General features: G+C 45.2%; 1 protein-coding gene across 5 annotated transcripts in view; it reads left to right on the forward strand.

Moving 5' to 3' along the window:
- The window catches only part of vps13a (vacuolar protein sorting 13 homolog A), a 753,359-nt gene that overhangs the window by 595,359 nt on the left and 135,099 nt on the right, over positions 1–22,901 (forward strand). For all 5 annotated transcript variants that reach the window (XM_072516625.1, XM_072516626.1, XM_072516627.1 and 2 more), the window contains 3 exons: positions 810–891; positions 1,017–1,130; positions 10,677–10,752. In XM_072516625.1, coding sequence (XP_072372726.1) covers positions 810–891; positions 1,017–1,130; positions 10,677–10,752 — 272 coding nt within the window. The remainder of the gene's footprint in view (positions 1–809; positions 892–1,016; positions 1,131–10,676; positions 10,753–22,901) is intronic.

Here is a 22,901-nt window from a genome sequence, read left to right on the forward strand (position 1 = left end):
GCAACTTCCCTTGCTGCACACTCCTTCCTGCTGGTTCCTAAACTGGCCAGCTTTATTTATACTAGGAGTTTACTAATGGTTTCTCCGCCCCCCTCATTGGGGAAGCTCATACTCCCACAGGATTGTGGGATTGTCATTCGTCCCCAGCCAATGGTAAGTAGGCAGGTTATAACAATATTAGTGGGCTATTTCAGGTGACAGTGCCTATTTTCGGTTCGTGGAAGGAGAGCCACCTAATGTGCAACTTCCCACCGGACGGCTCGGGGAATTAATAGTTAAGGTTGTGGATGGGGTGCTAATCAAACTGGCTGCTTTGTCCTGGATTTTGTCAAACCTTTTGATTGTTGTTGGGGCTGCATTTATCCAGGCAAGTGAGGAGCTTCCCATGACACCTCTGACTTGTGCCTGGTAGATAGCCCTGGGAGCAGGATTGAGTCAGGAAACCAATGCAGCAGCTGGCAGCATGAATTCCTACACCAACCGCCTCTGCTTTTGCTCCATCGGGGTGTAACAGTTCAGCCCTAAAGTAGTTTTATTTTACATGGTTTATCAAATATCTAAGTATTATCTGAGATGTATGCCTGGGAAGTTTCCTCAAAAATAATTTAAGGGTTAGTATTTGTGTTTTTAAACCTATAAGGGGCATTCAGTACCCAGAAATCTGAGCTAATTGTGAAAGGTTTTGACTTTTCAATCTAATCATTACAGATTTGTGTTATTTAACATTTACAAGGAACTACACATTAAAGAATATGGTGAAGAATAAATAAATCTTTTGTCATTGTATTCAATTTCTCTATTATTTGCAGGCTTGCATTTTTTGAAATCAACTATCAGTTTTATACTACACAACAACTTCAGTGGGAGGTAATCCGCCATTATTCCAAACAGGTATGTTCTATATTTGAAATGCAATTTTTAATAGTGCTATTACTAAACAATCCTCCTTTTCCCAGGACAGGTACTTATTCTATTAACTTGTAAATTCTTAAACAATTGTGTTTCCCTCCCTGTAGGCAATCAAGCAATTGTATGTTCTTGTTCTTGGACTAGATGTCTTGGGCAACCCTTTTGGCTTAATCAGAGATTTATCAGAAGGAGTGGAAGCATTTTTCTATGAACCTTATCAGGTCAGATTGCATTCTAAAAACTACTTAATATGTGCACTATTCAGCAGGGTCACTTTAGGCACAGATAATTTTTTTTTAAACTTGTAAAATATACTGCTGTTTTTGCATGTATATTTTTATAAACTTGTAAATAACTGAAAATTTTACTTAAATCTTCAACAGCAAACTTTTTGTGAATTTCACTTCTTTAGGAGCTGATTCAATATTCAACTAATACTACAATCCCAGACCAGACCCTAACAGTGGCTAGGATACTGGACCGAAACCCCAATATTTTAGTTTATTTTAAGACTGTGCAGAAAGAATGATTCGCTCCAGGAGTGATTGCATGAACAAAAATAGGGCTTTGGTGTTTCTAAAACAAAACCTTTATTATAAATATAACATTAAACTTTTAACTTCACAGCCAAAAAAGAACAGTTTACAATTATCGCTTACCACAAATATAAAATTTCCCATTCCAAAACAAGTAAATAAACATACAGTTCTTAATTCAGCCTAAAATTAACAGCACGCAGAGTAATACTTGTGGTACAGAATAGATTCTGACTCTTATTACAATTCCTTCAGACTCTGGCTGATTATCTTTAAATAGCTGCTTCAACTTGGTTGTTTCATACTCTTCCTTGTCTTCGGACAAGAAGGCTCTGCTTTTAAAATATTAGCACTCTTTTTTTCCCCATCCCACTGGAAAAGAAAACTGCCTTTATCTGTGGTCTAAAAACACACAAGGCTTGCCAGATCAGACCACACATCCCAAGGCCTTTTCTCCAAAACCCTGAGTCTCCACAACTTTCTCCAAACCTGCCTCGCCACAGCTTCTCAAAATGTGTCCCTGCGTTCCTTGTCTCCACTCAGTAATTACCTCATCTCTCCCAAGCAAAAACAAACAAATGATTTTTGTGGGCTAAAAAGGCACATTGCGGGCTATAAAAGCACATTAACTCCCCAGGGACCTCCCCAGTCAAACCACAGCCCTTAAGCTGAGACTGAAAAACATATTCCTTCATCAGGTTCCTCTGCTGACTGCTAAAACCATCCAGGTTCTGCAAACAGAATTATTTTTAAACAAACACATTTGAATCCCAGGCTTTTAACCTTTAAATTGCCCATCACATTTATAATCCAATTTTCCTAGCACCTCTAATCGTCACATCAGTAATTAGTATGGCTTGTTTATTCGTCATGTATTATCTTTGGTTCTTTCGAACCATTTCTAATTTTCGAAAATAAACAATGTTTTTAGATTTTCAAATTACTTGATTAAATTTTATATGTTTCAATGTGGTTAATTGTTTTGACATTACAGCCTTAACGCTCAGCGATGTTTCCATTTTTACTCCTTCCCCTTAATAAACCCTCCCTGGCTAGTTATGCCTTTCATCACTTACCTTGCCCACACCATTGTGGTGGCTGTGTGGGTCTTGCCTCATCTTGGCTTGGACCATTACTCCTCTGGCATTTTATCCATCTGGGATGAATGTGAAGCAGGTAATGATCACTGAAGGAAGAAAATAAAAATAACAATGACATCAAATGCCATGAGTTCTTTGTTCCCCGTTCTCTAAAGTTTGGGAATTAGTCTAAGGAACTGGAAAATTAAACTTTTCATTTTTTTGTTTTATAATAAATGTTAAGTAAAGCATTTCAATTAACTTCCCTATATTTAAGTGATAACAGAAGAGAAGTGAGTCGCTGATGATTTTTTTTCATAAGTTCAATTGTCTAATAAAAATAATAATGGCAGGGCAGCTCCAAGTCCTGGAAGCACATCTGTTCAATGTGGGGACTCCAGGACATAATAATAATAATCTTTATTAGTGTCACAAGTAGGCTTACATTAACATTGCAATGAAGTTACTGTGAAAATCCACTAGTCATCACACTCCGGTGCCTGTTCAGGTATCCTGAGGGGGAATTCAGAATGTCCAATTCACCTAACAAACACGTCTTTCGGGACTTGTGGGAGTAATCCGGAGCAGCCAGAGGAAACCCACGCAGACACGGAGAACGTGCAGACTCCGCACAGTCAATGACCAAGCTGGGAATGGAACCTGGGACCCTGGTGCTGTGAAGCAACTGTGCTAACCACTGTGCTACTGTGCCACCCATTCCTAATAGCCATATGTTCAGGAAGTGTAACTTAGGCAAAAGCTGGAGTCACTGTGTTGAGAGATTTGTGGAAAACACATTTATAGACGTGGTCACCTACAAGAGTATGCAGGGAGACGGGGAAGAGTAGCCACCAAGCAGTAAAGGCAGGTAGTGCAGGAATCCTCTTGAGTTTATTTCGCTCTCTAACCTGTATTGAGTGCTGATTACTGATGAAAGTGGTAATTCAGCTGGGGAGTGCAGCCAGAGCCAAGTCCATGGCGCCATGGCTGGCTCCGCTGTGCAGTGAGGCATGAAGAAGACTGAAAAAGTGATTGTGATAAGAAATTTGAGGAACAGGAGGGCATTTCTGTGGCCATAGATCTGAATCCAGAATGGTACTGGGTGTAGGATGTCACTGAATGGCTACAGAGCACCCGAGGGGCAGTGGTAATGGTTCACCTAAACTGATGACTTAGGTAAAAAAGGGTGTTGCGCTTCTCCATTTAGAATTTAAGGAGCTGGGTAGGAAATGAACGAGTAGGATCTCAAAAGTATTAGTCCCTGTACCACACGCAAGTGAATATAGGAATACGAGGATTGAACAGATGAATATGTGACTGAAGAGCTAGTGCAATAGGAAGGTCTCTATACTTTTAGAATGTTGGCATCAGTTTTAAGGGAGATTGGATTTGTACAGGCTGGAGGTTTGCATCTAAACAAAACCGGAACCAATTTCCTTGCAGGACAATTTGTTACTGCTTTTGGGGAGAGTGTAAACCAACTGGGCACAGGTGTGGGGAAAAAAGAGGGAGTATTGGAGAGGAATATCAAGCTGGAAACGATATCCAGAGAGACAGATAATACTGAATTAGGAAATAGTGAGTTATTAAATGGATTCAGCGTAAGAGGGAAAGTAAGAAAGTCTAAATTAGTGCTTGCATGTGAATGCATAGAGTGTATTAAATAATGTTGGTGAGCTACAGGTGCACAAATCCATATGGCAATGAACGAGATTTGGCTCAAAAAAGGACAGGACTGGGTAGTCACTATTCTTGGATATAAGGTGTTCATGAAAGAGGAAAGGAGATGGGGTAGATGTATTGATTAAGGAGAAAGTTTTAGTGCTGGAGAAAGAGGATGTCCCAGAATGGTTAAGGGAAAAATCTGTAGAGTGAAAGGTCATAAACAGAAAGGTGCAATAACATTACTTGGTGTAGTGTGTTCAGGAGAATTTGCTACATAGTATGTTTCCAGTCCAACTAGAAAGGATGCATTGGATAAAAGCAAATCACTGTGGATGCTGGAATCTGAAACCAAAGAGAAAATGCTGGAAAGTCTCAGAAAAGAGCTAACATTTCCAGTCTAAATGACCCTTTGTCAAAGCGCTCAAAACGTTAGCTCTTTTCTCTCCCTACAGATGTTGCCAGACCTGCTGAGATTTTCCAGCATTTTCTCTTTGGTCGAAAGGATGCATTGCTGGACTTGGATTTTGGGAATGAGGTCAGCCACGTGGATCAAGTGTAAGCAGGGTAATATTTAGAGGACAGTGATTGTTATCATTAGGTTTAGGTTGACAAAAAAGGTGAAGGAGCAATCCAAATAAGAATACTTAATTATGAGGAAACCAAATTCAATATGGTAAGAGCGTATTAAACGCAGCTAAATTGGAATCAAAAATTAGCAAGCTGTAGCTGAGCAATGGACTAACTTTAAAGAAAAGAGTTTGTATATGATCAGGTTATATTCCCATGAAGGGGAGAGGTAGGACAAACAATTCCAAAGCTCTTTGAATGATGAAAAAGGTTGATATTGAGATGAAGCAGAAAAACTTTCTTTTTGACATATCAGATGGATAATACAGTTGAGAACCAAGCCAAATACAGATGGTTCAGAGAGGAATTGAAAAAGCAAATAAGAGAAGCAAAGGGAGAGTATGAGAAGAGATTGACAGACACCAGAACAGAAAATCCAAAATGCTTCTATAGGCATATAAATAGCAATGGGTGGTAAATGGAAGAGTGGTGCCGATTAGGGACCAAAAAATATTTTATACGTGGAGGCAGGGGAACAGCTGAAGTGCGAAATGAGTATAGAATTTACAGTGCAAAAAGCCCATCGAGTCTACACCGGCCCCTGAAAGAGCAACCTGCTTAAGCCCATGCCTCCACACTATATGCGAAACCCAGTAATCCTACCGAACCTTTTTTGGACACTAAGGGGCAATTTGGCGCAGCCAATCCACCTAACCTGCATATCTTTGGACTGTGGGAGAAACCGGAGCACCCGGAGGAAACCCACGCAGACAAGGGGAGAAAGTGCAAACTCCACCCAGACAGTAACCCGAGGCCAGAATTGAACCTGGGCCCTGGAGTTCTAACCACTGTACAATCGTGCCGCCCATCGGTGCAGTACTTTGCATCTATTTTTACCAAGGAAGAAAATGCTGGCCAGGTGTAAGCAAAGGTTGTTCAGACATGTGAAGGGCTTAAAATTGATAAAGAGGAAGCCTTGGATAGGCTGTTGGTACTTAGTGCAAAAGGCACCAAGACAGATGAGAGACATCTAAGGGGACTGAGGAAAGTGAGAGTGGAAATTGCAGATGCACTGGCTGCAATTTTCCAAACTTTCTAGGACTCAGAGGATTAGGAAATTACAGACGTTACACTCTTATCCAAAAAAGGTTTTAAAGTTAAACCCAGCAATTATTTGGGAAAGGTTTTAGAAATGACAATTCAGGACAAAATTAATAGTCCTTTGGGTAAGTGTTGCTTCAATTTTATCTAATCATAACCAGAGTATGACTTTCAATTTATTCTCTACCCATTGCTGCACTGTTACTTCTGGTGACTCCCAAGGATCTATCCCTAGTCACCTCCTCTGTCTCATCTACATGCTGCTGCTCGGTGACAACATCCAAGAGCACAATGTTAGCATAAGTATGCTGAGAGCTTCCAGCTCTATCTTACCACTATCTCTCTTGGCTTTGACATGTTGATGAATGAATGACAGTTTGGGAAAATGGAAGCCATTGGGCGCGATTTCAAAGTGTCATTTTGGGAACTTAATAGAATAGTTAAAAGTCAAATCACATTGATGTGAGTCAATCACATTAATGTGGGTGGCATGATGGCACAGTGGTTAGCACCGTTGACTCACAGCTTCAGGGTCCCGGGTTCAATTCTGGCCTCGGGTGACTGCCTGTGTGGAGAGTTTGCACTTTCTCTCCATGTCTGACTGGGTTTCCTCCAGGTGCTCCGGTTTCCTCCCACATTCCAAAAATGTGCAGGTTAGGTGGATTGGCCATGCTAACTTGCCCCTTAGTGTCCAAAAGGTTAGGTGGGGATAGTGGGTCATGGAGATAAGGTGGAGGCGTAGAGTAGGGTGCTTTTTCTAAGGGCCGGTGCAGACTCGCTGGGCAGAATGGCCTCCTTCTACACTGTAAATTCTATGATTCTATGTGGGATTGGAATCACATGATTTCCTTCTTGAAAGCACCTAGGTGAAGCAGTTGGTTTCTCTGACCATCCGGCTGCTTTGTGATCACTCTTGTGCCTTCTGGAAGAATTTCCCCTGATCTCCTGTGCATTCTGTTGTGACGGAAATGGAGGTTTTTGCAGATTATGCAACCCATTAACTTCTTCTGTGGGGTATCACTTGTCCCTTTCACCCCTTTATTCCATCACTTCTAAAATGTTTATCTTTCAGTATGCAGTTCTGTTAAAGTGTGAGATTCAAAATGTCCGCTTATATTTTCCCTTGAGAGATACCATGCGCTGGATTTTCCACCCCGCCGCGCCACATTTCTGTTTCGGCACACCAGCAGGATGCACCGTTACGCCGGCTGGTCAATGGGGTTTCCCATTGTAGGGCAGCCTCATGCCATCGGGAAACCTCCGGGCTTCGGCAAAATGGAGCATCCCGTCGGCAGAGAATCCAGCCCCATAACCTTGTGAATTTCTAACATTTTCTGCGGTCTATATTTTATGTCATGATTTGTTTCTGTGTAGCATTTATATAGCAGTTTTACTTTATTTCATAATGTGTACATATGTAATAGAATCTGCAAATGTTTACCAAATATTACTTTCAATTTATAGGCAATATCTTATTACAGAAGACTCCCTAAATAGGAGTCGATAAAGTAACTATTTCTAATAAAAGCAAAATACTGCAGATGCTGGGAATCCAAAATGTTAGACTAATGGAATTAATAGTTTGAGTACAATATCACTCTTAAAAGAAGAGTCATATTGGATTTGAAGCGTTAACTCTGTTTCTCTCGCCATAGATGCTGCCAGACCTGCTAGGTTTTCCAGCATTTTCTGTTTCAGTAACTATGGCCAGAATTTTACACTCCTGGTTACAGACAGAAGTCCAACTTTCTGTCAATCTTTTTAGAGCATGAAATGGCATCATGCGTGCTGGAATCGGTGGGGATGTGTTCCCTGCTGACTCCTCAAACCCCGCAATCCTAAAAAATCAGGCCTATGATAGTTAAAATGTTCTTTATTTTATTGGTTAATTGTACCACTGTTGTTCAACTCTATCTCCTTTGTGGAATCCTCTGCAATAAACATTACCCTATAAACACATGCAAGAACTGTCAAATTTAACATGCACTTCAAATTTCTTTCCTTTCCCACAGAGAATCTCTTGGTTATATTCATTGTGTTGTGCCTTGAATTGTAAACATTGGAACTTGCATTTTCCTGGAACATATAATGCAATAAATATAATTTTACTTGAATGTTAAACCATGACTTGATTATAGTAGTTGACAATCAATGATGTAATTGTCAATCGAGTAGCGGTAAAATAGGTCATTAACCTTCACTTGTAAATATAATAAAGAATAAGTTATGTCATAAGCTGGTGCCAATTTTCTCAGTTGTGAAGGCATTAATAGATCACTCAGTTTACAGTATTATCTGACCCATCTATGTCCATATTTACTACAAGTTTCAGTTTCTGTACATAATACTACATGCCTGAGATCAGTGCTGAAAGAAAGTTGCTTGTCATTAATTTTTTTAAATATTTAGAGTACCCAATTCTTTTTTTTTTCCAATTAGGAGGAAATTTAGTGTGGCCAATTCACCTATCGTAGAGTCATATTCATAGATGTTTACAGCATGAAAACAGGTCCATCGGCCCAGCTGGTCCATGCCGGCCAGTTTCTATCACTAAGCTAGTCCCACTTGCCTGCATTTGGCTCATATCCCTCTATACCTATCCTGCCGATGTAATTGTCTAACTGCTTTTTAAAGGACAAAATTGTACCCGCCTCTACCACTGCCTCCGGCAACTGTTGCAGATGCTCACCACCCTGTGAAGAAATTTCCCCTCTGGTCTCTTTTGTATCTCTCTCCTCTCACCTTAAACCTATGCCCTCTAGTTCTAGACTCCTCTATCTTTGGGAAAAGATGTCAACTATCTACCTAATCGATGCTCCTCATTATTTTTTAAACCTCCAGAAGATCACCCCTAAGCCTCCTATGTTCCAGGGAAAAGAGTCCCAGCCTCTCCTTGTAACTCAGATCATCAAGTCCTGGTAGCATCCTTGTAAATCTCTTCTGCACTCTTTCTAGTTTAACAATATCCTTCCTATAATAGGGTGACCAGAACTGAACACAGTATTCCATGAGTGATCTTACCAAAGTCTTGTACAACTTCAACAAGACGTCCAAACTCCTGTATTCAATATTCTGACCAATAAAACCTAGCATGCTGAATGCCGTCTTCACCACCCTGTCCACCTACGACTCCACCTTCAAGGAGCTATGAACCCGTATTCCTAGATCTCTTGGTTCTGTAACTGTCCCCAACTCCCTACCATTAACTGAATAGGTCCTGCCCTGATTTGATCTACCAAAATGCACCACCTCACATTTATCCGAATTAAACTCCATCTGCCATGCATCGGCTCACTGGCCTAATTGGTCAAGATCCTGTTACAATCTTATATAACCGTATTCACTATCCACCATGCCACCAATCTTGGTGTCATCTGGAAACTTACTAACCATGCCTCCTATATTCTCATCCAAATCATTTATATATATCACAAATAACAGTGGACCCAGCACCGATCCCTGAGGCACACCGCTGGTCACAGGCCTTCAGTTTGAAAAACAACCCTCCACAACCACTTCTTTCTCTGCCAGCCAATTTTGTATCCAATTTTCTACCTCCCCCTAGATTCCGTGAGATTTAACCTTTTGCAATGACCTACCATGCGGTACCTTGTTAAAGGCCTTGGTAAAGTCCATGTAGACAACATCAACCGCACTGCCCTCATCTACCTTCTTGGTTACCCCTTCAAAGAACCTGGGGACTTAATTTTTGGCATCACTCTGGGGGAGACGAGAGCTAATAGAAACAGAAATACAGGCTCCACAGAGATCTGTGAGCCATTTATAAAGAGCACCCCTTCCTGTGCGAACCATTTCCCCCCCCCCCCTCCGTCCACCCCGACCACAAACATTGGGGACACCCCCCAATCTTCGAAGCAACCCAATGGGTCTCCCCTGAGTGTCCAGGTTGACCTTGCCCCGGCATGTCCTTCTCCCCCGGGGGCTATACTAATCCTTGCACCCCCAGTGGGTTCCCCTTGACAGCTTCAAGTTTTGCAGATATCATGTCGGCACAATATAAATATTCAGTGAGGGTATAACATATTGCAGGATGCCCTATAATGAGATTTAAATTTATTAATATGTATTGAAATGAAAAGGCGGGAATCTTGTTGCGACATGGGCGAGGGACGTGGAACAAGGGGAAACGAGATCCCACCCTTAAGGATCTCATTTCCTGACCCTTGTGAGATTTTGGGCCCGCGTCGCTGTTTACGCTAACGGCTAACACAGGCTCAAAATCACCCCTACAGAACTTAAGCTAGGGAGAATGAATTAAATATTTAATTCAGTGTAAAAGCATGAACCGCAAGCAAAGTGAGAGCGTGAAAGATGGGATTTAGCAAGAGCAAGAGACAGAAGTTTAAATAAAAATTAATTTTAATTTCTTTTAAATCCCAACAATAATTAAAATCTAAAGAAATGAGATTCCACTCTCACAACAGTGAATTTTCAGTGCCAGATATGTTGCTTGGTAATAATCAAGATTTATCATGCTGTTTAAAATTCACTTGCACCTGAATGCACAAGCCCTTTTTTTGTTTGTTAAGTATCTGGTGGCCAAGTGCAACAATGTCTTGCGCTTTATTTATTTCAATGCGGAGTCTTTTGGCAAGGTATAGGTATAACAAAGCTATTGAAGAGCAGAGTAATTCCATAAACAACTTTCTTATTTCCACTTTTTATTGCGCCTAAGTAGATACTGTAAGTTGCTGTCTAATTTACTCCATAATTGAGCACCAGTAACCAAAGTGACTATTAATACAAAATCCAGAATAAGATAGAAATTGTTAAACTATTTTAAATTATTTTTCCTCAGGGAGCAATTCAAGGACCTGAGGAGTTCATGGAAGGAATGGCCTTGGGTGTAAAAGCATTGGTGGGAGGAGCCGTTGGTATGTATTTGCACTTTCTGAAAGTAAACTGATTATACCTAATTTGTTGGTTTTGTAAGAGCTGGTTCACTTGATAAAGATATCAGTTTAAATTTTCAAAATGTTTATACTGTGATATTATCTTTCTATTTGTTGTATTTCCTTGCTGCAGAATATTTAAAATATAGCTATTTAACAATCCTTTAGCCGTGAGACCACACAGACCTGAGAGTGATTGGAACAGAACATTTTATCCCATTCATCGGGTAGACCTAAGAATTCTGAATTCTAACTATCTTAAAGCCCTTTCAACCTTCTGCCATTGGTGAAATGAATTAGTAATTTATGAAGAATAACCAAATTATTTTCATTACTGTAAACATCGAGTGGGGAAATTATAGTTTAAAGGGTCTGGCACATGTAGGGTTAATGTGGGACTGAGTATAGTTCTACCCACACAATGATTTAAGAGAACACGTAACCCATACCTAGGGGGTCAGTCTAGTGTTGGACAGGGCCATGTGCACAGGAATCAAGGAGACAGCTCCTAGCTTGAACCCTTTACTGTATATATACACATAGTTCTTGTAGTTAGTAAATACAGCTAACCTACTTAAAACTATTAAGGCTTCATTAAAATGGTATCCAACACCCAACAATAGAAATCATTTAATTCAAATGCTAAACCTATAGAAACAACAGGTGGCCTAATTTATGATATTGTGCCCTTTGTTGAGGGCCCTATTTCAGTAATGATGTCAATACTAAGAGGGGACAGCAGGAATATTTATGAAGATCAAATTGGGGATGAGAGACTTTAGTTAAAAGGTGATTTCTGTTTCACTAAACATAGGTGTTTGGCGTAGATCTGTTGGAGATGTTCAAAATGGAGGGGTGTTGATAAGATAAATTGGTAAAAACTGGTCAGCGAGTCAGCAACAAGAGGACACCAAAAGAACCAAAATTTAGCTATGAGAATTATTTTAGATGAGGGTTGTTCAGATGTGGGAAGACCTTCCAGAAACAGTAGAAAACAGAAAACAAATAGCTTTTGAAAGAGAATTGGTTAAATATTTGGAAAGTAAAATGTAAAGATTATGGGAGCAGAGCAAAGAAATGGAATTAGGTGGATAGTTCTATCAGAGCACTGAATGTCAATCTCCTGGATTACACAAGTTGTCATGAAATAATCTTTAATGTGAAAAAAAATGTCCTCCTGAGGCCCTTTGGGGAAGTATAATCAGACAGAAATTGAAACAGGCCAAAGGATGAGGTATTTGAAGGGTAACTGAAAGATTGGTCAAAGAGCTATAATAAGAACAAAGAAAAGTACAGCACAGGAACAGGCCCTTCGGCCCTCCAAGCCCGTGCCAACCATGCTGCCCAACTAAACTACAATCTTCTACACTTCCTGGGTCCGTATCCCTCTATTCCCATCCCAATAATGTAAGGACTCTATTAAAAGAAGAATGAGAGATTTAGGGAATAAATTCCAGAACTTGAGGCTTGGGTAGCTAAAGGCTCAGCTACTGATGCTGGGGCAAACGAAGCACAGGAGGCCAGTAGGAAGGAGTGGAGGAGAGCAGGAGCCAGGGGACAGAGCCAGAGGTCAGCGGGGAAGATGGAGGGGTGGGCAGCAGGGGAGAACCAGAGACCAACGTGCAAATGAAAATAATCAAGGCTTTTAAATGGAGATCGCTGTTACAATTATGTTCATTACACAACAAAATTAGAGCGGAATAAAGGATTCTAGGATCATGAGGGGGGCTGCAAAAGGACTTGGACAGGCTAGGAGAGTGGGCAAAGAAGTGGCAGATGGAATACAATGTGGAAAAGTGTGAGGTTATGCACTTTGGAAGGAGCTCAAAGGGACTTGGGAGTCCTTGTTCAGGATTCTCTTAAGGTTAACATGTAGGTTCAGTCGGCAGTTAGGAAGGCAAATGCAATGTTAGCATTCACATCAAGAGGGCTAGAACTCAAGATCAGGGATATACCTCCAAGGCTGTATAATGCTCTGGTCAGACTCCATTTGGAATATTGTGAGCAGTTTTGGGCCCTGTATCTAAGGAAGGATGTGCTGGCCTTGGAAAAGGTTCAGAGGAGGTTCACAAGAATGATCCCTGGAATGAAGAGCTTGTCGTATGAGGAAAGGCTGAGGACTCTGGGTCTATACTCGTTGGAATTTAGAAGGATGAGGGGCGATCTTATTTAAACTTACAAGAGGTCTGGATAGAGTGGATGTGGAGAGGATTGTTTCTCTTATTAGCCTTAGTTTTATTAGCTCTAATTCTGTCACCTTTGCTCACGAGTCACCAGGTATCGTTCTGATACCGCCACGTGGTTCAAGCTCAAGTAATGACTAATAATGCAGCACACCGCTCAGTAAATGTTAAATCAACGATCATTTATTATATCCAGCAATAAATACTTATACAATAATACTACTTCTAGACTATTACCTACCACTAAAGGCCAATACTCAACTTTGGTGATGGCCCACCAGGTCAGGGAAACGAATGGCTTATCAAATTGGGTCTGGCCTGCGGGATTCAAAAAGGCTGGTACGGGTCGATAGTCTGGAACACCTATCTGGTAGCGATCGCTGGAGTAAGACTTACTTGTTCTTTCGTCAAAGGGTCTCGAAGGTTGCAAGTAGGAGAAGAAGGGTCGATCTGAACATAGCCCCTATCTTTATAGTTCCCAGGGGATTCCCGCGTCTCGGGGCGAACCTTGACCCTGGTTCCAAGTGATTGGACTTGGTCCCAATCACTGGGTTCGATATGCTCCAATAATGGGGCGATTCCTTGATCGGGAAGTGGTCGTTCACCTTTCTTTGTCTCGGCCACTGCTGGCGCCGAGAGGTCTGGATCGGCTTTCAATTGCTAATTTGTAGCAATTGTTCCCAGGGATAGCCGATTAAAATGCAGATGGCTGGGTTGATGTGCTGCTAATGGTTGCAGGTATCGGTCTGGGCCGACTTCCCCAGAGCCGAATACACTGTTCTGTCTGCAGCTGTCCGTTTGGGTCCTGTTGGCTGATTTTCCATCAGCCTTTTCAGTTCGCTACTTTACATCGGGGTTGGGCCAAATTAATCGGGAATCAGCCATTTTAGGTGGCTACATTCCCTCCTTGTGATCCTAACGCGAAGCATGAAGGATCACATAAATTTGTTCTTTCCGTTCCCTAACCGGGGGGGGGGGACACCTCCTACATGGCCACTGCTCTGACCCTAGCTATGCACAACATTTTTTTACCTAAACAATTCTAAGGGCGCTATGTCAGGCAGGGGCATGCATTTACAAAATAAAAAACTTGGAACCTCTAATTTTACCTCAATACACTATCCTCACTAAACATTGCATTATCCTATCTTCCTAAAACATACAACAACAATCACAACATTTAATATACTCTTTCCTGGCTTGGCAGTCAAACTCAGGATCATACATTTTTTTTTTGTTCATGAAAAGTTTTGTACATCTTTTATTTACAGTAAAAACGCAAGTGCATGTTCTTTATTATCTTGATGTGGAGATGCCGGCGTTGGACTGGGGTGAGCACAGTACGAAGTCTTACAACACCAGGTTAAAGTCCAACAGGTTTGTTTCGATGTCACTAGCTTTCGGAGCGCTGCTCCTTCCTCAGGTGAATGAAGAGGTCTGTTCCAGAAACACATATATAGACAAATTCAAAAATGCCAAACAATGCTTGGAATGCGAGCATTAGCAGGTGATTAAATCTTTACAGATCCAGAGATGGGGTAACCCCAGGTTAAAGAGGTGTGAATTGTACCAAGCCAGGACAGTTGGTAGGATTTCGCAGGCCAGATGGTGGGGGATGAATGTAATGCGACATGAATCCCAGGTCCCGGTTGAGGCCGCACTCATGTGTGCGGAACTTGGCTAAAAGTTTCTGCTCGGCGATTCTGCGTTGTCGCGGGTCCTGAAGGCCGCCTTGGAGAACGCTTACCCGGAGATCAGAGGCTGAATGCCCTTGACTGCTGAAGTGTTCCCCGACTGGAAGGGAACATTCCTGCCTGGTGATTGTTGCGCGATGTCCGTTCATTCGTTGTCGCAGCGTCTGCATGGTCTCGCCAATGTACCACGCTTCGGGACATCCTTTCCTGCAGCGTATGAGGTAGACAACGTTGGCCGAGTCGCACGAGTATGTACCGCGTACCTGGTGGGTGGTGTTCTCACGTGTAATAGTGGTATCCATGTCGATGATCTGGCACGTCTTGCAGAGATTGCCATGACAGGGTTGTGTGGTGTCGTGGTCACTGTTCTGAAGACTGGGTAGTTTGCTGCAAACAATGGTTCGTTTGAGGTTGCGCGGTTGTTTGAAGGCAAGTAGTGGGGGTGTGGGGATGACCTTGGCAAGATGTTCATCGTCATCAATGACGTGTTGAAGGCTGTGAAGAAGATGACGTAGTTACTCCGCTCCGGGGAAATACTGGACGACGAAGGGTATTCTGTCGGTTGTGTCCCATGTTTGTCTTCTGAGGAGGTCGGTCCGGTTTTTCGCTGTGGCGCGTTGGAACTGTCGATCGATGAGTCGAGTGCCATATCCCGTTCGTACGAGGGCATCTGTCAACGTCTGTAGATGTCTGTTACGCTCCTCCTCGTCTGAGCAGATTCTGTGTATACGGAGCGCTTGTCCATAGGGGATGGCTTCTTTAATGTGTTTAGGGTGGAAGCTGGAGAAGTGGAGCATCATGTGGTTATCCGTAGGTTTGCGGTAAAGCGAAGTGCTGAGTTCCGCACACATGAGTGCGGCCTCAACCGGGACCTGGGATTCATGTCGCATTACATTCATCCCCCACCATCTGGCCTGCGAAATCCTACCAACTGTCCTGGCTTGGTACAATTCACACCTCTTTAACCTGGGGTTACCCCATCTCTGGATCTGTAAAGATTTAATCACCTGCTAATGCTCGCATTCCAAGCATTGTTTGGCATCTTTGAATTTGTCTATATATGTGTTTCTGGAACAGACCTCTTCATTCACCTGAGGAAGGAGCAGCGCTCCGAAAGCTAGTGACAGCGAAACAAACCTGTTGGACTTTAACCTGGAGTTGTAAGACTTCGTACTTTATTATCTTGTTATAGGTCGCGGGGGTCTGGGGTCTGGTCATAACCGAATATAGGGGATCGTATCCGATATAGTCCTCATGGCTGTCCTCTTTCCTTTTCCTTCTTGTGTTCTTTTGTTTTCTCCGGTCCTGGAGCCTCTGGAGTTCTGTGAAAACAAGCATAGTATCTGTAACTACCTTGGTTTAATATCCGGTGTGTTAGTGTGTCTGTCCTTTTTGGGGCCAATTATACCCTTATAATTGGTCACTATGTGTGACTCCCTCATTTTTTTTTTCTAAACAAATTTTAGGACACGGCACACTTCCCAATGACGGACCAGTGCTGATTTACCATCCGAATGTTCCAGGATGTAAATAGCATATGGCAGCAACCTAAAGGTCGCCTAAACAAACTAAAAACTTTTTGAAATGAAAGAATGTCAAATGAGGTGCGTATGGGCCACGACGGGTAAGATTTGGATGGAGTCCCCGGGTAGGACGGCTACCAATGCCGTATCTCCCCTACCCGAGCGTGTTTGACCAACGGGGGGGTCCCCAGGCAGGGCGGGTCTCACGCCGTTTCTCCACTGCCTGAGCAACCGACAAGAACGGGCAAAAATGTAGTCATCGTGGTGGGGCTGCTATAGTGATTCTACCCTTGAATCAGAAGAGCAGTTATGATCAGGCGTCTGGTGAGCAGGTATCTGCTGAAGTGTCTGCAGACAAGCTAGTTCCACTGAACAAGAGTCTGGTCTGTTGACCAGGTATCTGTAGACAAGTTGGTACCGCTGAACAAGCGGCTGGAAATTTTTTTACTGTAGGACGAACAACACAAAACAAACGTACGAACAACATAAAACATCCTGCAGGTTCCATCAGGAAGAACAACACTTCTCCCAAGTGTTTCCTTTAAACATCATGTGGACACCTCAGTTCTCTGTTGTGGACGAGTCTGTAGGAGTTGTCGCGGTGCCAATGAGTTGTGTCGAGTTGTGTGGGGACAAAGTCGGGGTCGTCCGTGTGGTTCGGTGGTGGGATTTGTTTAGAAAAGTGATCACGAAGGGATCACTGGAGTCGAACTCGGAGTCGCTGGGTGTGGGTCCAGTTGTATGGGGATAGTAGGGAGGCGTGCTGTGGCTATCATCCGAGTCACAGTCGCTGTATCTGCTGCTGCAGTCTGTGGGTATTCCGGGGTGGAGTGTAGATTTTGAGGGTGGAGTCGAGGGCGAGTCTGTGGCTGGGCTGGACGTGGTGGGGGTTGGTCGGGTTACGTTGGCTGTGGGAGGGGTGTGGTCTGCTGCATCAAGCATGGCGTGGTGGGCGTGGTTTGACTGTGCTCCATAAGCCTTTAACTGGTTTATATGAAACCACGCAGTCTTACCATTTGGGTATTTTATTTTATATACCGATGGGCTTACTTTATCCGTAATGGAGTACGTACCCGAGTACTTTGGAGACAGGAATGTGCTGGGGTTATATACAGACAACATCACTTGCTGTCCTATATCATACTCCGTTGCATGCACTGCCTTATCAAAACAGGCCTTGCTCGACTTCCGGGTGCGGCGATGACCAGCTAAGTCGCACGTTTCGGCAGCTCCCGGTGGAACGGACTTTTGGGCTCTTAATAGGAGCCCCAACGTCAATTTTAACGGCTAAAAACACTGTGCGGTAAACCAGAAGGGAATTCCCCCTGGACACAGATGGAAAAAGGAGAGGAAAGTGGCCGGATTGCGGAGGATCCTCTAGAGCAGCGGCAAGGAAAGCAAGCACAAAGCAAGATGGCGTCGGAAGGTGGCCGTCTAGTATGGGGCCCTGACCAACCAGAGTTCCTGCGGCGCTGTGTGGAAGAACTTAAAAAGGAGATGAAGAAGGAGCTGCTGGCACCAATATTACAGGCGATTGAAGGGCTAAAGGAGGAACAAAAGACCCAGGAGCAGGAGCTTCGGGTCGTGAAGGCAAAGGCCGCTGATAATGAAGACGAAATACAGGGCCTGGTGGTGAAGACAGAGATGCACGAGGCACAACACAAAACGTGTGTGGAAAGGCTGGAGGTGTTGGAGAATAATGCGAGGAGGAAGAATTTAAGGATTCTTGGTCTTCCCGAAGGTGCGGAGGGGGCGGACGTCAGGGCATATGTGAGCACGATGCTTCACTCGTTAATGGGATCGGAGGCCCCGACGGGCCCATTGGAGGTGGAGGGAGCTTATCGAGTTAGGACGCGAAGACCGAGGGCTGGAGAAATACCTCGAGCCATAGTGATGAGATTTCTCCGATATAATGACAGAGAGATGGGCGAAGAAAACTCGGAACAGTAGGTGGGAGAACGCGGTGATCCGCGTATATCAAGATTGGAGTGCGGAGGTGGCGAGAAGGAGGGCGAGTTTCAATCGGGCCAAGGCGGTGCTTCACAAAAGGAAGGTCAAATTTGGAATGCTGCAACCGGCAAGACTGTGGGTCACACACCAAGGGAAGCACCACTACTTTGAGACGGCAGAAGAGGCGTGGACATTTATTGTGGAGGAGCAGCTGGAATAGGCGGGCCAGAAAAAGAACGTTTGGGACAAAGTGGTCGTGTGATTACGTGGGGTGAAGGGGGGGAAAAAGGGGGAAGGGATGATCTCTCAAGTTGTTAATCTTGCGACCCTGTAACATTTCTCTCTTCCCCATGTCGTGGGGGAGGGGGGAAGGATGAGGAATTGTGGGCGCCAGCCATTAGGGGTGGGGCCAAGTGGGAAACGCGAGCTTTGTTCCCGCGCTATGGTAATCATGGCGGGAACTGGGAAGCAGGAAGGAGGGGGCCTCGCACAGTGGGGGCCGAGGTCACGGGGGGGAAGCCGAGGTCAGCCAGAGTTTGCTGACTTCTGGGAGCAACATGGTGGGTGCAATTACGCTAGAAGAGGATCTAGTAGGGGGGGGAGGATTAACTGTGTTGCTGCTGCTGGGGAGAAGGGGGAGCTGGTACGGGGTGGGGTGGTCGAGGCGGGAGGGCGCCGTCGGGGGGAGATATGGCTACGTGGGAACCGGGTGAGGAGCTGGATTAAAAAAGGGGATGGCTAGTCGACAAGGGGGGGGGGGGTAGGTAAAGAGCCCCCCAACCCAGCTGATCACGTGGAACGTGAGAGGGCTGAACGGGCCGATTAAAAGGGCACGGGTACTCTCACGCCTAAAGAAATTAAAGGCAGATGTGGTTATGTTGCAGGAGACGCATTTGAAACTGATAGACCAGGTCAGACTACGCAAAGGATGGGTGGGGCAGGTGTTTCATTCGGGGTTAGACGCAAAGAACAGGGGGGTGGCTATATTAGTGGGGAAACGGGTACTGTTTGAGGCAAAGACCATAGTGGCGGATAGCGGGGGTAGATACGTGATGGTGAGTGGCAGATTGCAAGGGGACGCGGTGGTTCTAGTGAACGTATATGCCCCGAACTGGGATGATGCCAATTTTATGAGGCGAATGTTGGGACGTATCCCGGACCTAGAGGCGGGAAAGTTGGTAATGGGGGGAGACTTTAATACGGTGCTGGACCCAGGGCTGGACAGATTGAGGTCCAGGACCGGGAGGAGGCCGGCTGCAGCTAGGGTGCTCAAGGACTTTATGGAGCAGATGGGAGGAGTAGACCCCTGGAGATTTAGCAGGCCTAGGAGTAAGGAGTTCTCGTTTTTCTCCTATGTCCATAAAGTATATTCACGGATAGACTTTTTTGTATTGGGAAGGGCGCTGATCCCGAAGGTGACAGGGACGGAGTACACGGCAATAGCTATCTCGGACCACGCTCCACATTGGGTGGACCTGGAGATAGGGGAGGAAAAAGAACAGCACCCGCCCTGGAGAATGGACATGGGACTATTGGCAGATGAGGGGGTATGTTTAAGGGTGAGGGGGTGTATTGAAAGGTACTTGGAGCTGAATGACAATGGGGAGGTTCAGGTGGGAGTGGTCTGGGAGGCATTGAAGGCAGTGGTTAGAGGGGAGCTGATATCTATTAGGGCACATAAAGGAAAGCAGGAGGGTAGGGAAAGGGAGCGGTTGCTGAAAGAACTTTTGAGGGTGGACAGACGATATGCGGAGGCACCGGAGGAGGGACTGTACAGGGAAAGGCAAAGGCTACATGTAGAATTTGACTTGTTGACTACGGGTAATGCAGAGGCACAATGGAGGAAGGCACAAGGTGTACAGTATGAATATGGGGAGAAGGCGAGCCGGTTGCTGGCCCACCAACTGAGGAAGAGGGGAGCAGCGAGGGAGATAGGGGGGGTGAGAGACGAGGAGGGAGAGATGGAGCGGGGAGCGGAGAGAGTGAATGGGGTGTTCAAGGTATTCTACGAAAGATTATATAAAGCTCAGCCCCTGGAAGGGAAGGAGAGAATGATGTGCTTTCTGGATCAGCTGGAATTCCCTAAGGTGGAGGAGCAGGAGAGGGCGGGACTGGGAGCACAGATTGAGATGGAGGAGGTAGTGAAAGGGATTGGGAGCATGCAGGCGGGGAAGGCCCCGGGACCAGACGGATTCCCGGTGGAATTTTATAGGAAGTATATGGACTTGCTGTCCCCGCTTCTGACGAGAACCTTTAATGAGGCTAGGGAAAGGGGGCAGTTGCCCCCGACTATGTCAGAGGCAAAGATATCGTTCCTCCTAAAGAAGGAAAAAGACCCGCTTCAATGCGGGTCCTATAGGCCCATTTCTCTTTTAAATGTGGATGCTAAGATTCTGGCCAAGGTAATGGCGACGAGGATAGAGGACTGTGTCCCGGGGGTGGTACATGAGGACCAGACTGGGTTTGTGAAGGGGAGACAGCTGAACACTAACATACGGAGGTTGCTAGGGGTAATGATGATGCCTCCGCCAGAGGGGGAAGCGGAGATAGTGGTGGCGATGGATGCCGAGAAAGCATTTGATAGAGTGGAGTGGGGTTATCTGTGGGAGGTGCTGAGGAGATTTGGCTTTGGAGATGGATATATCGGATAGGCACAGCTGCTGTATAGGGCCCCGATGGTGAGTGTGGTTACGAATGGACGGGGGTCTGATTATTTCCGGCTTTACAGAGGACGAGACAGGGATGTCCCCTGTCTCCGTTATTGTTTGCACTGGCGATTGAGCCCCTGGCCATGGCACTGAGGGGTTCCAGGAAGTGGAGGGGAGTGTTTAGGGGAGGAGAAGAACACCGGGTATCTCTGTATGCGGATGATTTGTTGTTGTATGTGGCGGACCCGATGGAGGGGATGCCAGAGATAATGCAGATACTTGGGGAGTTTGGGGATTTTTCGGGGTATAAATTGAACATGGGGAAAAGTGAGTTGTTTGTGGTGCATCCGGGGGAGCAGAGCAGGGAAATAGAGGATTTACCGCTGAGGAAGGTAACAAGAGACTTCCGATACTCGGGGATTCAGATAGCCAAGAATTGGGGAACCTTGCACCGGCTTAATTTAACACGATTGGTGGAACAGATGGAGGAGGACTTCAAGAGATGGGACATGGTGTCCCTGTCACTGGCGGGTAGGGTGCAGGCGGTTAAAATGGTGGTTCTCCCGAGATTCCTCTTTGTGTTTCAGTGCCTCCCGGTGATGGTCACAAAGGCTTTTTTTAAGAGAATTGAGAAAAGCGTTATGAGTTTTGTGTGGGTCGGGAAGACCCCGAGAGTGAGGAGGGGGTTCTTGCAGCGTAGTAGGGATAGGGGGGGGTTGGCTCTACCGAGCCTAAATGATTATTACTGGGCCGCCAATATTTCAGTGGTGTGTAAGTGGATGGGGGAAGGGGAGGGAGCGGCGTGGAAGAGATTGGAGAGGGCGTCCTGCAAGAGGACCAGCTTACAAGCAATGGTGACGGCACCGTTGCCGTTCTCACCAAAGAAATACACTACAAGCCCGGTGGTGGTGGCAACATTAAAAATTTGGGGGCAGTGGAGACGGCATGGGGGAAGGACGGGAGCCTCGGTGCGGTCCCCGATAAGAAATAACCATAGGTTTGTTCCGGGGAGAATGGATGGGGGATTTGGAGCATGGCAAAGAGCTGGGGTAGTGCAATTGAGGGATCTGTTCGTAGATGGGACGTTTGCGAGTCTGGGAGCGCTGACGGAGAAATATGGGTTGCCCCAAGGGAATGCATTTTGGTATATGCAACTGAGGGCTTTTGCGAGGCAACAGGTGAGGGAATTCCCGCAGCTCCCGACGCAGGAGGTGCAGGATAGAGTGATCTCAGAGACATGGGTGGGGGATGGTAGGGTGTCGGACATATACAGGGAAATGAGGGACGCGGGGGAGATCATGGTAGATGAACTGAAAGGGAAATGGGAAGAAGAGCTGGGGGAGGAGATTGAGGAGGGGCTGTGCGCTGATGCCCTACGTAGGGTAAACTCGTCGTCCTCGTGTGCCAGGCTAAGCCTGATACAATTCAAGGTTCTACACAGGGCGCATATGACTGGAGCACGGCTCAGTACATTTTTCGGGGTAGAGAATAGGTGTGGGAGATGCTCGAGAAGCCCAGCGAATCACACCCACATGTTCTGGTCATGTCCGGCATTACAGGGGTTCTGGGTGGGGGTGGCGAAGGTGCTTTCGAAGGTGGTGGGGGTCCGGGTCGAGCCAAGCTGGGGGTTGGCTATATTCGGGGTTGCAGAAGAGCCGGGAGTGCAGGAGGCGAGAGAGGCTGATGTTTTGGCCTTTGCGTCCCTAGTAGCCTGGCGCAGGATATTGCTTATGTGGAAGGAAGCCAAACCCCCGGGCGTGGAGACCTGGATAAACGACATGGCAGGGTTTATAAAGTTAGAACGGATCAAGTTCGTATTAAGGGGTTCGGCTCAAGGGTTCACCAGGCGGTGCAACCGTTCGTCAACTACCTCACAGAACGATAGAGTGAATGAAAAGAAAGAAAGACAACAGCAGCAACCCGGGGCGGGGGGAAGGATCCGGGCGGGCTCTTAGGGATGTCATAGTATATGTATAGACATTTGTTGTAGGTAATGTATATTGGACTGTTGGATTGTATCTTTGGAGAGTAACTATTTTTGACAAGGCAGTTGCCATTTAGTTTTGTTTTTGTTTCTGTTTATATATTATGTATTTACTTGTTTAAAACTGGCCACTGTTATTTATATTGCTT

This window comes from Scyliorhinus torazame, chromosome 9 (assembly GCF_047496885.1).
Source record: "Scyliorhinus torazame isolate Kashiwa2021f chromosome 9, sScyTor2.1, whole genome shotgun sequence".
Lineage (NCBI taxonomy): Eukaryota > Metazoa > Chordata > Chondrichthyes > Carcharhiniformes > Scyliorhinidae > Scyliorhinus > Scyliorhinus torazame.